Source organism: Mesitornis unicolor, unplaced genomic scaffold, assembly GCF_000695765.1.
Source record: "Mesitornis unicolor isolate BGI_N332 unplaced genomic scaffold, ASM69576v1 scaffold15830, whole genome shotgun sequence".
NCBI classification, from domain to species: Eukaryota; Metazoa; Chordata; class Aves; order Mesitornithiformes; family Mesitornithidae; genus Mesitornis; species Mesitornis unicolor.
In genome coordinates, this window is record NW_010159102.1 from 28,300 (window position 1) to 44,489 (window position 16,190).

Below are 16,190 nucleotides of genomic sequence, written 5' to 3' on the forward strand. Positions count from 1 at the left end.
AAGTGCCCCTTTCACATCTGAGAAATTCTTCCTGACAGAAGTTGGAGGACAATCAGAAATCTGATGGCAAGGAAAAACAATTTGAAGGTTTGTGTTACTAAATTGGACTTTCACTGTTTATTTGCCCTGCAATCTCAAGAGCTCATTACTAACAGCATTTGAATGAAGCAGACTTGGCTCAGGCATGATTCTGTCAGTCATTGTCTAGTTTAACCTGCAGTCCTTGAGCCCTGCTAAGCAGGAGACTCTTTCTATCAGATCTCAGTAAGGACACAGATAATTGAAGATTAGACTTATTATCAGTGAGGGCTGAACCCAAAGGATACAAAGCTTCTTTACTGAATCAACAAAAGATTTAATTATAACTTAGTTCAATACGGTAATTAGCAACTAATACTTTTCTAGTTATCCAAATTTTCTTTTATTTCAAATACTTGTCATTTAAGTAGAAATTAGAAGTGTGAAAGCCTTTTTTAAACTGGGACACATACCTGATTTATAAAGCTTTTACATAGTCCACCCACTGGATGGGGACAGAAATGCATGCTAAGGTTAATGGTCTATAAGAAAATTAAGCCAAGTTTCTTCCTAATCATAGTTATTTGTGACAGAGATAAAATGGTCTGAGCTCTAAAAGGTGTGGGAGCTTTAAACCTCTTCAGGAAAAGACCCAAAGGCTTAAACTTTCGTGACACTGAACCTACTTGAAAGTTCAAGAAGAAGGCAAGCAGTTGCTGGCAATGATCAAGTAACTTCTCACTGAAGGTCAGAAAGTAAACTGTGCTTACCGATCATAATCCATCACTGCAATGGAGAGGCTGACCTGGTCCACATTCTCTGGAGGGATATCAAAGATGATAGCCTCATTATAAATGGGATTGAGCGTGTTCTTCTTTGTGGTCGTTTTCCTTTTTTTCAGTCTTCGACCCTCACACATCAGTGACACTTTGACATATGGATCTGAGTAACAGATAATCAGTTGTGTGCATTTGGACTCAAAGTCATTCAAATGTGTAGCATAAGAATAATATTTTTTTGTAGGAATGTTATATTGATAAGACAAAAAATTACAAATATGTTAGAGACTCTGACTTGTTATTTAAAAAAGAAGTAGATTCACCTGATGCGCCAGTTATATCCATTGCTTTGAGATTCCTACATTTGATGACTGTTAATGTCATTCTTCCAGCAGTAGGCAAATAACAAAGGGAAAACATGATCTCACCCAAATCTATGCTTTCCTGAAAAAGAAAAGCAGTGATAAGAAATCTGACCATGCTGCCAACAATTCAGTTCAGATCATGCAAGAATTTAGAGTTTCCTTTATAACATGGAGAGACTTCTTTTGCCGCTTCAGATGCTTTTGATGAGGTCACAAACAATTTTCAGAAATTATTTCTATAAAATAAGGAAAGAGTATCAACAGGATAATATTTTAGGGACAGGATCTAGAATTATTAAACTTAGAAATAAACACAAATGCAGAGCCAAAGCTTTCTGGATTCCTGATGTGTTTGTGTTGAATCCACAGAAATGAAGGTGCTGAATGAAGAATGCCAAGTTCTGCTCTCGAAAAGATTCAGACTCCATCATTGCCAGAAGAAAGAAATGTGGTAGGATATTTAGATCACATACTTTTACATGTCTTTTAGCCACGGAAATTTATGTAGGAAATTTATTTTTGCACACATGTATGTATATGAAAAGTTTATTTTCTCTAAGTGCTTTGAAAATACGAATATACTTGTAAAAGTTGCTAGCTTTATTAGTCTTACTGTGCTTTGAGGGGTAGTTTTGTTCTAGAAGAAAAACAAAGAAAATGAGTGGCACCTATGACCTTCCTTGCTCAACAGTAACTTTCTGGAGGATAATATAATCAGAAAGATAGATAAGGTCCATGGATCTTGATAAGAGATAAGAGGTAGTTTCTACATTGAGACTATGTGCTGTGAATTCATTCAATATGATGTTGCAACATAGTTCAGACGCTACAACACTTGAGAAATGTAATCTAAGGAAGACAGGTTCCATCAGTTCTTATTTTCCCTTTTCTCACAGTTACATAATAATTCTAATACCACAAAAGTTTAGTTGTTGAGATGTACATCGTGTACTAAAATGTTCCTGTTCTTCTAAGATTTTAAATACACCCCCTCAAAAAAAAGCCCAAAGAAAATTGTATGTTAAGAACAACTCGGGATTTTTAAATATGAGCTTGTAAGGAGCATGTAAGGAATTAACTTCTGTAAGGCAGCCACTCTCAGGTATACTTATGTCATCTCAAAGGACCTTTTTTGACTACTAAAAGGCTTATTCTTAAAATCTCCACTTCAATATTTTATCTGTCAAATCTACAGCTACCCAAAAAGTACAAATTTGTTTGCGAACTGCTGGATTTATTGTACAGCTGTTGCAGCATCCAAAGGCAAGCATGATATATTTCTAAATGATACATACTAAAACAATGGTTACTGTGTAGATGACAAATACAGTGCTTATAGTTATGAGATAGATTGAGTCTTCTTGTTCACATTTTTCTGCTGCTTATATGAATAGTTCTATTGACTTCTTTCAGGTTAATATTCTGTCTAAATTGAAATAAGATACTTCAAATCATTCTTGAGTAAATATGGACTTTATCATATGCTTTAGGTTTTTTGGTCTTTGGTTGTTTTTATTTTTCCCTGCATTGCAGACTCTAGATTGAAGAATGCACTTTTAGAATAGCTTTAAGTTCTCTGTTGCACTGTTAATAAAATATTGACTTTTGAGTAGGTTAGTCAATTCATATGTTCAATCATTTTGCTGGGATTCTGTTCTGAGAAATAACAATTATCAATCGATAAGCATGTGAACATGCGCTGTGGGCAAATTTCCTGCTTGTCAGGATTTCAGTATTTCAGATGTATCAGGATTTCAAAATAATGTAACTAATTCAGTCCACATTGGATAAATACAGCTATTTGACATCTCCTTAGCTCAACCCCTTACTTTGCCACACAGAATACAGAATTTTGTGCCCCAGAATACATTAACAAACTCACTTTTCTATGACAGAAAATATAAATTAACTTGAACAAATTAAGTGTAATTCTTTGCACTAATTTGTTAAAGTAGCAAGTGCTCTCTGTTTTATTTTACAGTTTTTGTCGTATCTGAAATGTTTTAAGCACAGCTTCTGTTACTAGCATTACTTTCTGAATTCAGAGCCTAATTGTTGTTCCTCATATCCATATGTCAAAGATATCTTACTCTTCTGTTTGAAAAGGAAATATAGTTCCCCCACATCCAGTGCTTCAAAGTTTAAGGTCTATGTCGAGAGATGTGATGAAGATGGTTTGAGCAGTTCATAAAAAGGACTAATTCTTCCTTCTTCAGAGAAATGACTTCTGTAGGTGAATAGAGAAAAAATCTCTTTTTTTTGCAAGATGGAAGTATGAACTTGAGTATTCTATTATTACTTTTTGAAGATAAACTGGATAGACACTCAAAGGTTTTGGTGAGCAAAAATGTCGAACAAGAATATGAACAGACTATTTACCATGACTTAAATACCTTAAAAGAAGCATTGATCAAAATACTTGCAAACCTCTATATGGTGGTTGCTCTACCAAACTTTTTTGAAGAGCAGAGAAAAGCATCAGTGCTTAAAAACATGACAACTATTTGAGGCTTATGCTCAGTTCGTTTTCTTTCCTTTCTGAACACCATTTACTAGTGTTAAAATCTCCTGTAATCAAACCCAGTGCTTTTGACCCTGCAATGAACAAGCAGGATGCCTTAATGCAAAACAAACAAACAAAAATTAAAATAAATGCTTGGCCAAAAAATGAGGTGAGTCTTTTCACTCTGCACAGGAGACTGTCCAAAAAGCAGATGTACTGAAGTTACCAGGCCTCTGTAACCTGTGTATGGACTACTCAGTTTCAAGTGGTAAGGGTTGGGTTTAGGATGTTGAAAAGGCTCTACCCATCCACTGTTTATGCAGGTATTTTCTGACATTTATGATCTATACCTGGAAAGAATATGACATGTGCTGCCCTGAAATATCTATCTCATGTTGCTTTATGCACTATTTAAATTCTGCAGTAGAATATCATAGATATTATTTCAAATAGGCATTCTTGTCTATATTGAAGACATTCATGAGTCACTAATTGTGAGATCAAAGGGCTAGAAATAAAATTAGTAGTTACCCTGCGCTAGTCTGTAGACACCATTTAACCCTCCTTCCGGTGGAGAGAACTGGCTGTCATAGGTTGCCACCACAGACTAGGATTTTCCATGATATCCAGGTTGAGTTAAAATACAAGTTCTTTCAGAATCCTTTAAACAACTCTGATGATTTTATCTTTTTAACTTAATTTGGTACTAGTTGTGGCATCTGATGTTTGTGAACAGTTTTGTAGACAGTGTCTTTTTGGTTAGTAAGGACTAGAAACTCCTAGTACTTTTACTAAGTTTCTACTCTTGAGTAACTGCTGAGATTGGTGGTCTTTCTTCGTACTTGAGTGAAATGGCTATATTTTGTTAGAAACTCTACAAGTCATAGGGGAACTGGAGATTAAGATATTAAAAGGCATCATTAAAACAAATATTCTTTGGAAATCAATCACAAGGTGAAGTAAACTGACAGGATCCCTTCGTACCAGCAAATCTGCAGAAGCCAAGGAACAGAATGCCCTCAGCAATCACAGTTTGCATTACAGTTCACCTCAAACAAAACACAACTCAGAAGACACAAGCCTGGACCTAGTGGTTGCCATTCATAAAAATTTTTAACTATGCTTCAGATTGTCTTACATGTATTGTATATTCACCTAATATTGCACATTACTTGGGTAACTCCCATGCCATTTTATCTCTGTCCTAGCCTTATATTGATTTTTTTCTTTTTCTTCTTAAATTAAACCTTGATTTCAATTAACAGATAGCTTTACAGATGCTTGTAATGATTCCCCACCATCGACTTCCAATAACAGGTACAGAAAAACCAGCATTGAACACAGCTACACTAAGGTAAAAGGAAGCATCGCTTGTACTGCATATGTCTTCATTTATTTCCCTTTTGTGTACACAAGTCATCACACAGAACTAAGGAACTAGAACAGTGGTAAGCGCTATACCAGCTTCAGTTATTTTTGTGGCTCCCAGTTTACCTCACTATACAATCAGTTTTTTGGTACGGCCATGGTAGAACAAAATAAAACAAAGAAAACACTGATCTCAAATGTATATGCCAGCTATTCAGATTAATTTGGGTTTTTTTAGCTACAGAATACATATTCTTCAAATAGAGTATTTTTACTGGTTTGTTTCTTCTTCTTTTCCCCTAATTTTTCAAGTTTTGCATTTCAAACAGTCTTAAAAGAGCAACTTGCTATGGATTCTTACAATGAGCTATGCAAATGTTACTGGAACGAAAAAAAACTATACACTTTTATTGTTACTAGAGTGTCATTAATTTCCATGGTTAAAATAACAAGTATTTGCATAATTAATCTCATTAAAAATAAAATTATCTCAAAAACTTCCTTGTTGTTACTTTGTCATTCAGATTATCATAATGCACAGCATCATTTTAATTCTTAATTTCAATTTTAATATACAGAATTAGTTTCTTATTAACTGTAATTTAAACGGTGTTTTAAAGATTGCATGTGACAGTAGCATAGCAAAAACACTAAGGGAGGCATGAAGTTATTTTGTACTTGATTCCTAAACAAGCAATTTGCAGGTTTTTTTCCTGTTCATTTTCCTGCTATATTTTAAGTAAGCTTCTGTACTAACAATAATTTCCTAGATTTCAAAATTATTCAGGCATTTACATTCCTAGACTTTTAGCTGCTTCCTGTAGTCACCCTGAAAACTGTTTTTCTGTATAGTATACAAATTTAAAGAAAAATGCATTGGCAGAACTAGATCTTTGGATCTTAGGCAGGGACACCTCCCACTAGACCTTGTTGCTCAAAGTCCCATCCAACCTGGCCTTGAACACTTCCAGGGAGGGGGCATCCACAGCTTCCCTGAGCAAGCTGTTCCAGTGTCTCACCACCCTCACAGTGAAGAATTTCTTCCTAATATCTAATTTAAATGTAACCTCTTTCAGTTTAAAATCATTACTTGTCATCCTATAAATAAAATACAATGATAAATATTGGGGGTTGGATGGAAAGAAAAGAAGAGGGAAATCTGTCCCCTCAGACTGTTAGCTAAGAAGGTATTAAGTCATTCTGGTTTTGAGGTACAGACGAAGAATTAAAAGACTGATAGGAGAGAGCAGTAGAGAAATCTATCAGTCTGTTTTCTCATCTACGCATTTAGAATTTGATGGTATTTATGCTAACACAAAATTTGTCAAAAGTTACATGAAGCTGGAACTGCAGAGCTAATTCTACCACCTCTGCAGAGGATTTTACTTTGAAAACCTTGTCCCCACAGTTAATATTTATTTTTGTCTCCTGTTATTCTTTGCATATCGAATGCAGCTCTTTTTTTTCCTCCCAGCACCATGTATTGATTAACCTGTTATCCTGGGAAATGAATCAATGAGGTTTGTGTTTGTTCATGCCTCTGCAGAAGACAGCATGGAAGCGGTGGGGCCTGTTGCTCTCTAATGACTGCATCTTCTGCTTGTGGAGGCCTAATGCTTGTTTTCACCTGCCATCCTGATTGCTCTGGGTAAGCACAGATGCTGATTGCAGTCCTGATTGCATAGAGAGGACTCCCTGAGGTAGCATGCTAGGTCCAGCAGGCTGAATGTGCTCAACAGCACCCCAGGAAGCCTCCTGGGTGCTTCTTTTGTCACTCCCTCTGTACACAACCATCTGTCTTTTGCACCAGAGGGGTATTTTCATCTTGCCAGGCAGCAAGGAAGCCCATTCCTGCTTCAGAACAGCTGAAAACAGAGGTACTTCTGAGCACTAACCGTGGCATCTACCAGCACGTGAACAAACCAAAATGTATCTGGCTCCCCATACAAAAATGTGTTTCCAAAGCAGCAGTGCATTGACTGCAAAGAGGCTATTCGCAGTGAGAAACTCAGAGAGCTCAGAAGGCATAGCAAGTCAGTTAGGCCATACACCTTAGCATAGCTACCATGGTACTGCCTGGACACAAAGATATCAACTTCCCGTCAGGAAAACATATTCTTCGTTCATCTAATATTTCTTACTATTAAGGTAGATTGAAAGTAGCAGTTTGCATCTACAAAAGCAGAATATTAAAATAATGTGGGTTTTTTTCAAATGAAAAGAAACATTAAATAATAGAAACCTTCCCTGCTTTCAGTAACTGGGCAGAAACCCACCTATTCTGCATCGTCTTTTCTAGTTATCCTCCAGACCCAAAGCAGCCCCAAACCTAAATGAAAAATCTCAATATGCTTCCTAAAAAGACTGACCTAAAGTATTCTCTCACCTGTTCAGCAGCAGATGATCATATGAATCCTTTATATCACCAACCCTGAGTAGAAATGAGAAGTGCTAGCTATTCTAGGCTTTGAAGGGGCTGTTCCTATTATAGAGATGTTAAATGTTTCTATACTGATAAGCCTTTACTCTTCCACATCTGTTTAACATTGTGTTAAAGCTTTTATGCAGATTTACAGAAAGACTAATAGTCCAAGTCCATTCTGATGAGAATGGTTAACTGTAGGGCAAAGTCCACTACGTTGCTGGTGATAAAACATTTCCTGACAGTGCTGCTCTTTGAACACTAAGAAAGAGGACAGTCCTTATAATGTGGTCTCAAAGTTTGACTACCATAAGACATACTTTTGTCAGCTCTATATAACTATTGCCTTACTCAGACTAAGGTCAGGTGTGCCATTTTTTGACCATTTACTAAATAGTGAACTGTGGAGAAAACTAAGTGAATATAATGCCCACAATTGCTCTGGGTGAACTGCAGAGGTGGGATTCATTCTTGTTAGATTAGGAAGTCAGAAGAATCTCTTCCCATAACAGAGGCCAACATCTAGCAGGGCATTCTGTGCGCCATACTACTCTGGGAAGTGTTTGAGATAAATGAACTGAGACAAATGTTACTGTTCTGCTTGTTAAAAAAAAAAGTATGTGAGCACTTCTGTCTCTTCCAGCAACACTCTTCACTTAGAGTGCAAGTGCTTTAGAAACAAAAATCACACATCATGGGCATCACATGAAGTCTGTGTCCTTACAAAACCTTCTTTTATGTCCCATTTCACAAATGAGAAAATTGCAGCACTGAAATGCCTGGTATCAGAAAACTAAATAATAATCAAGTTCCATCTGTCTACATGTGATAATTCAGGAGGCTACAAATATATGACAGCTCCATGACTAACATCCCCAAGAGACTTCTATTGTGCTGGAAATGGCTGGAAACTTTGAGTCCTATATTTTTTTCCCCAATTGCATAGTTTCCTATAATTGGTTACACTAACAGAGGTCACAGAACACTTTTTGAAAACAATTGTTTGTGACAGTCACTTGCCAATTTATTTAGGCCATGACGTTAGAGGCAGAGATTTCCAAAGCAATCAGTCATTTTAAGAAGTATAATAGGAAGTTCATAAACTTTTACTTCCAGAAAGTGTTAGATCACAAGAGGTGTACTTTTTGCCTAAACAATTTTACCACACTAACTATTTCAATTAAGTGCTTGTCAGCAATTCCAGCATACAAGTTTTTCAAAGTATGTGGTATATTTTGATAGTGACACCACCTCAGAAACGTATACAAAACTCACAAGCACTTCATACACAAAACAGAAACTAGATATGTTGGCTAAACAATCCACTTGGTATTATTTGTTTGCCTTTGATGTTATGAATTTCATAAAGTGTATTAAGAACTACAGTATTCCAATATACTGAACAATCTTCACAAGTGGTCCAAAGCTGCCTCCTGAGTTTTGTTTGTTTTTTTTCATTTAATCAAATGAACAGAAATAAATGATTTATTGAAAATTCAATCACCCATGTATAAGATATTAATATAATCAGATATCTAGGACACTTCTTTCCACAACTGATTTTATACCAAATTTACCTTGATAATTTAACATTAAGAAATGAAAATGCTTTAGCACTTACAACAGGTACATGCTACATATTATACAATAGCTGAAGGTTTTCAACATAACATATAACAGAGAAATAATTACATGAATGAAAAATTAAAGGAATAAAATACAAACTATAAAAGATGAATAAACATCAACAGTTGAAAACCATAAGAATAAAAATGAGCGTGTGGGGGGGCCAATCGGGCACATCTATAAAATAGTTTCAAATTACTATCATGAGTGAAAATAAAAAAGGTATTTAAACTGTAGTTTCCCATAGTCATTGGTTTTATGGCCAAAAGGACTCAGTACAACCATCTAGTCTGATTTTCCCTAGATTGTGTATTTCCTGTACCAAATAAAAACTCTTTATATATGTGCAAGCAAATCTTTTAAAAATGATGCTAATAATGCTAACTACTGACAGAGAATCTTTGCATAGCAGAGAATCTCCTGATCTCCTGTGGTAACTTTCTTCGCTGGTAAAATGTTGCAGTTAATTTCCTTGGTAAATCTGTCTAGCAGGTGTTCAACTCCAAGACTGCAGAGCCTTGTTTCATAAAAATAGGTTCTTTCCAAGCAGGTAACAGGAATTATTTTTTGGCTCTTACTCTACATTCTGAATAGAAAATTCTTGACTATGGAAGAGTTGTAAAACACTCAAAACTAACAAGAGGCTACTTCTGCTGTGTTTCTTAAGTTTTGGACCAAACCGCTGATCTATCACTTCTACCATTTTCTACCACCTATTATTAGCAACAGCATGAGCAAACCACTGTGTGTAGGAAGCATGTCTGAACAAAAGGCTGAAAAACGTCACAGAACATACAAGAAGAGCAGAGGTGAAGAAGGAAAAGGCATGAAAGAAACACATTTGCAGAATGACATCTTGGTTCCTGTGCTTTACTGAGTAAGTAAGCACCTTCCCACTGAGACAGTCTGTTTGTTTTTTAAGGATGCTTTACAAACACCAAAGCATACTTGCCTGCAGTACTGTTATTTTTCCCTAATTGTTGAACCAGCTGGATCTTCTTTATTTTTTTTTTGCAGGCTTAATCCAAGTCCAGTTGACTCTGGCAAGCATTTGTTAGTTATTTAATTGCTAGTTAGTGACTTTGGTAAATGTTAGATCTGGTGCTTAAGACTGTAATTCTCCATGGATTAACATCTTACTCACTGTTTATTCCTGTGCAGGATTGGCTCCCTCATCTTATGGCTTCTGAAAGAGCAGAACTAGAAACCTTTATTACTAACCAATTTTAATCTACATGAAACAGCTGAAGTAAAACACAAGGCAGCACATATAGTAACAGGACATCTTACAGGAGGGTTTCATTTTGCCAGGAAATATCAATTCAGTCGGTTTCTTGTATAATTTTTTGAGAATGGTGTAAGGCTTGTGAAAGCTGATGTGGTCACCCAATATCAGAAGATACCTTGATTTTATGTGTTTTTGTTAATGGTTTAAGCAGAGACAACTTATTGACAGACACAGAATACTGTAAACTATACTGGCTGAAAGGTTGCAATCCACCTTCCAAATCCACAATCCAAAACTTATGCTTTCTCTTAAACTTCATACACAGTAAAACACAGCAAAGTGAATTAAGCACTACAACTGCATGTACTAACCCTTAGTGAGGAAGAAACTTGAATTAGAATTCAGTGCTAAGATTAGCAACCACTTTCATCCAGATGTATATTAGTATCTCTCCCAGCTGTATGATTTGGTATGGCATTTCAATCTGCTCAAAACTAGAGATGAACAGTCCAGGGATTCTAATTTGCTGAAACCATTCTAGTTATCAGCTAAAAATCTCACACACACCTGTTGCAAAGGGCCAGTGAGCATTTAAATAATTACTAAAGTATTAAAGATAATATCAAAGCTAGAAAATTTAAAAAAAAATGTTACTGGGCTATTATTCCAAGACCTTAAACACAGATTCAATTTTAAGCTTGAGAACACAGTTCTTAAATTTACCTGAAATCTGAGCTTAATAAAACTATGCATACAAAGATGTGGTTTTCTAGACGTGTTCCGGAGGCTGTTCAGACCAGTTTGGTAGACCCAGCAGTTAAAATAGCTACCTGTTTTTGTGAATTCAAATTTGAAAATTGTCTCCACTATGTTCTACTCCCTAATATTTCTCCTCTTTTAGGAAACACAGTGCTTATGCTCAAACTGGAGAGACTGGTGGTCTTCTTTGCCTTTCTAGTCATGCAGACCTAGACTTCCCTGTCTATCAGGTATGAACAGCATGAAAACGTTTGGGAAAAGGGGCACAGGGAGTCTCCAGTTCTATTGAAGGGATGGTATGAAGCTTCCATCACTGAACCAGTGTCTAGTACTGCTCCATCTGCTCATCCCTACTGTGGAAGCCCAGCCCATACAGGGACTACTCAGACCCTTTTGGATATCTCCACAGAACAAGAGATGGGAAAACCTCTATATAAATAGCACAGTAGTTTAAACAAAACAAAAAACAACCCCACAAACAAAAAAACTCCCACAATCTACCATTTAAATTCCCCCTCCCTCAAATTCCAGCCAGGGAAGATGAGTTTGAATTTCAAGGTTAATAAAGACAATGTTTGGAGACTGGTGGTTTTCCTGCTGGTAGCCTGTCATCCATGCACAAGCCTCCTTTTCTTGCTTGCAACAGTAAACAAGTAATTTATATTTCCTAACTCTACTTCCTTGTGCCTCTTGAGTTTTGCTAATAACCAGAAGCAACACAGATGCACCTACTGGGGACCCTAAGCACAGGGAAGCCAGCAAAGAACAGTTTAGAATTCAAGTATTTTTAGCCTCTTTCAATTCTTTCACAAGATTCACAACCTATGAAAATGTGCTATCAAGAGCGGGACGGGCCCTGTTCCTTAATACATGGTCATTTTGAAGGACCAGGTGTTTTGCTAACAGGAAAACGTTAAATGTTCTCTGTAAGCAGTGACTTTCATGACAGACTATTCAACTAATAAACCTAATTATATTTGCACAGTAAGCCATAAAGGTGATGGCATGTTCCCAGAAGATTTTTTTAGTAATTAAATTTTATAGCTTCCTAAGCATCATTCCTATAAGCATTCCTATGCTCAAAGGAAAATATTGACTTTTTTTTTCCCCTTCCAAACTCTGATGATAAACAGGATGCTTTGCCGCAGACTACAAAAAAGAAATGAAAATATCACATTAATGCTTTTGGAACACATTACTTACTGTGGTGGCACAGTGGATGTCTTTCCATACATTGGCTTCTCTGGAGAGATCTGAGACTTCAAAAAAGTTATCAAGAATAACTTCCCCAATCATGTCATGTCTAGAAAATCTGTCAAAATCATAAACACTGAAATGCAATTTCCTGTTGCTGAGTTGATCATAGGCTACAGGAAACTGAAAGGTCTCATCAAAGACAGGATTTAATGTCTTTCTGTGAACTCGTGTCTGAAACTTCTTTTTCCTATCTGGAAGCAGATAGATCTTAACGTAGGGGTCAGATGTTCCTGTGAAGTCTTTAGCAGGCAGATCTAAGGCTTTGACAATTGTGACAGCCAGAAGTTCATTCTCATAATCATACCGAAGAGTAAAGTTAAGTTTTCCACATGTTTTCACATCTTCTTGTTGCCCATCAGAATCCACAGACTTCTGTTTGTAGAGTTCCGGTTTTATTCTCCCAATGCTGGTTGTCGTTTCTCCCCTTTGCAAAATCGGATCTGTCCCCATGTTAAAATCAACACTGGACACTTGCATCTGCCTTGGCAAGTGCCTCCTGAAAGAATTGTGCCTGCACACATACACACACACACACACAAAATGAGCCATGATTATCTCTGTGAAAAGATCTGGCTACTACTAAGTAAAAAATACAAGAAAACCAAACTAGTAAGGGTTCCTCTCTTTAAAATAATTTTAAAACAATTCTCCCCAAAATGTTTTGGAAGTGTTAAAACATCCTTCAGATGAAATGATCATTCAGAATTAACTTCTTGGCCCAAGAGACACCCAGTGTCCTGACAATACATAAATTTATAATCTTGTTTTCAGACTATGCAGCTGAAACTGAATTCAGAGTCATTCACAGAATAAGTTGACAGTTACAACATTTCTTGGTCCCACTGTGCAAAAGCCTGAGTAAAGTATTATCAAGCAGAAAAAAAAAATCACTTGCAAAATTATCACCAGTGCTTCCTGGTTTTTGGAGGCATTCCGTAGTGGTTTTCCAATTGAATATTTACCAAGCTTCCCACTGATTACTGTGAAAGGCATCTGAAAAGGCCATGCAGAGTTATGTCTGCAGGTTTTCAGCATAGTGCATTGCCATCCTACAACATTTTATATACACCTGCTTGGTATTTGCTACGCTGAGGTATGGGTTGCCTTCTCCAATCATACTGGGAACATTTCGTTCTGGCTGCAATACAGTTCAAAGTTTTGGTTAATATTTTCCTGAGATAGGTTTTTTCCCTTTTTGTTCTCACACTCTGCTGTGTAGTGTGTTAGAAAGCTGATTCCTATACTCCTAGCAAGAAACAATATGTTTAAATCCTTGCAATTCTGAATGCAATGTTGCATAAGCATATGTATTTATGGGCTTATTTTGACTAATGAACATCAATGGAAATTTTTGCCTTTCCTACTAAGACTGAAATCGAACCCCTGGAATGTCAGACAGCCTTACAGTAGTATAAAAACTCTGGTCAAAAAGCTTCAGAAAATTTATCATTAGCAGATATCATTATGACCACACTGTCCAGTTTAATTTTTTGGATGTTTTCGCATTTCCTTGGTACTTCATTACCCCAACAATCTGTACTGGAAAAGCTCACTACCTCCTCCTGTGAGCATACTTAGTTGCCATTAAAAAACAATTTAATTGTCAAAATTTCCTCTGCTTTATGCAATCAATTGCTTATTAATGCCAAATGCAGCTTTGCCTTATTGCTTGGTTTCCCTGTGGTGCTGTGTTCTGAAAACAAGAGGTGTCACAGCTGTGTGTTTCTTTCTTTAAATCAGAAATGCAAATTGTACATTTGAAAGCAACCAGGACTCATTTCAGAGATATTATTTGTATTTTTGCTGTAAGTGAAGTGGTTGCAGAAGGCATGAAGCACAAAACTACTGCAGTTCAGCTGAGCAGAGATACAAGAGGGTAATCTGCAGCCAATAAATATTAGACAAGAATGTTTCCCCTTTTGGCTGTTTCAGTACTGGTAGGTGCAGGGAGCAGTCTTATTGTAACACAAGAATAGGAGAGGGAGAACTTCACAGTCTAGGTTTGAAGTAGCTCCAAAAAATCCAGGTGTTTTGATCTCAAATTTAGATGAATAATACACCCCTCTCATTACACATTCTACCTTTCTTTTTTTCACAGACAGACAAGTTGAAAGATCCTCCTTTCTCTTAATTGTTAAAAATCGACAAATTCATAGTATGTCCACACTAGAATGGAATGAGGAGGTGAAAGGCCCTAACTAGTCAGAAAAGTACAATATTGTCCTCAGGGACAAGTGAATTGTGTCTTTGTCCTCCGAGAAGTCCAGCCTTGCAGGTGTGCTAAACACAGGGAAGGAACCGAACTCTACCCAAAATGTAGTGGCAATAGATGTTTGGGCATGCAGTAATTTAGGAACTAGTTCTCTAGTATCTTTGACTCATAATGAAGCTGAAGAAGACCTGTGTTACTGCTGCTTCTATCTATGCTAATGAAACCTGTGCAGGTAGGCCTTCCTGAGTGCTCCTCACATCTGCAGCTGTAGTATCGAGGTGCCCAGATAATCATGTTCAAACTCTGTCATAGACAAGCAGTAGAGAAAACTGTCTATGCAGAGGAAACAGTGGAGGTGACTCTATGGCACTTCCAATTTGAGTGAAAACGGATACCTGACAAATTATCTTTTTCTCAACTTCTCTTGCATTTACAAAAATCTGAGTTAATGCTTGTAAAAGTAACATATAAAACTCCAAATCTATGAATTCTACAAAACTTGTTTCAAATTTTGAAACTTTATGCATGTAAGATCTACTAGTGAACGTGTCCAATGTTGTGAGATGTCACTAGGTAACAGTGCAGCTGTGCGGCTGTTCCCTGTGGGAGCCAGCACCGCTTTTGCTCTAGTAAGCCAAAGTCCTAATTACATAGTGCCTAGTATCTGTTCTGAGTCATAGCATTCCACCAAGATAGCTAATTGGTCTGTTAATTATTAAGATGTTTCATTGTTGTCATGGCAACATATTTATCTTCCTTTGTTCTGCAATAACAAAAGAATTAATGACTATGATAGTGAACTACAAGGATGTCAGCAACCACGTTGTGAAAATGCTGCAAAGTTACAGACGCATGCAAATCCAGGTACTTCAAGCCCTACTGGCTCTTACACATAGCACTCTTGTAACGGACATGCTTCCTATAATTTAGAACAAATACCTTTTGAGTGACAGTAAATCTATATGTAAACCTCTAATATAAAATTGTGCTTGCATAGGAATAATGACAGTATAAAGCTGATTTCTAACTCAGTAAGACTGACACATGTAAGACAAGAAAGAAGGATAGGATGCTGATTTATGATATGACTTGATATTTACGAGGGACCACTCTGGTCTAGCTTTAAATGACATTAGACTAATCTTTTGGACCAAATTCAGGAATGGACACCAGAACTTATGTTATTTAGACAGAAGAGAGGCTGCTGTCTCCTTCTTGCAATCACTGAAGTCAACAGATCTGCTTTACTTTAACCTTAACTTTCACAAGTACCTCACTTTTGCCTTTGTGCTGCTTGGAAACAGACTTCTTTGCAGAGCTGAGCAAGCTCCTCTCCCACTTAATGCTAAAGCAAAAAGCACGTCCTTTGAAAATACAGGTGAATGCTTGAAGAAAGGAAGAAAGGAATATCATAGAAGCTACATTACCGAGTACTTTCACAAAGTATTGGGAAGAGTAATTCTCAATAACACAGAGCAAAATTGTTTATAAATGAGCACCATTGATTCAAGACTTCTTCTATCAAAGTTTACTGGTTAATTGGGATCAAGGACTAAAGAGCTGTTTTTTTTTTCTTAACAAGCAGGACTTTTCATGTTACTGAGAGCTATGAAAATGATATTGTTCTAATTAAGCAGAAATTAATGCTTTCCC

The 16,190-nt window shown here is 36.7% G+C and overlaps 1 protein-coding gene across 1 annotated transcript in view; it reads right to left on the reverse strand.

The window, feature by feature from the left end:
- SYT10 (synaptotagmin X) overlaps positions 1-16,190 on the reverse strand; it is a gene marked incomplete at its 5' end in the record, with an annotated part of 21,239 nt that overhangs the window by 2,018 nt on the left and 3,031 nt on the right. The window contains 3 exons of the mRNA XM_010185630.1: positions 789-960; positions 1,121-1,241; positions 12,272-12,836. Coding sequence (XP_010183932.1) covers positions 789-960; positions 1,121-1,241; positions 12,272-12,836 — 858 coding nt within the window. The remainder of the gene's footprint in view (positions 1-788; positions 961-1,120; positions 1,242-12,271; positions 12,837-16,190) is intronic.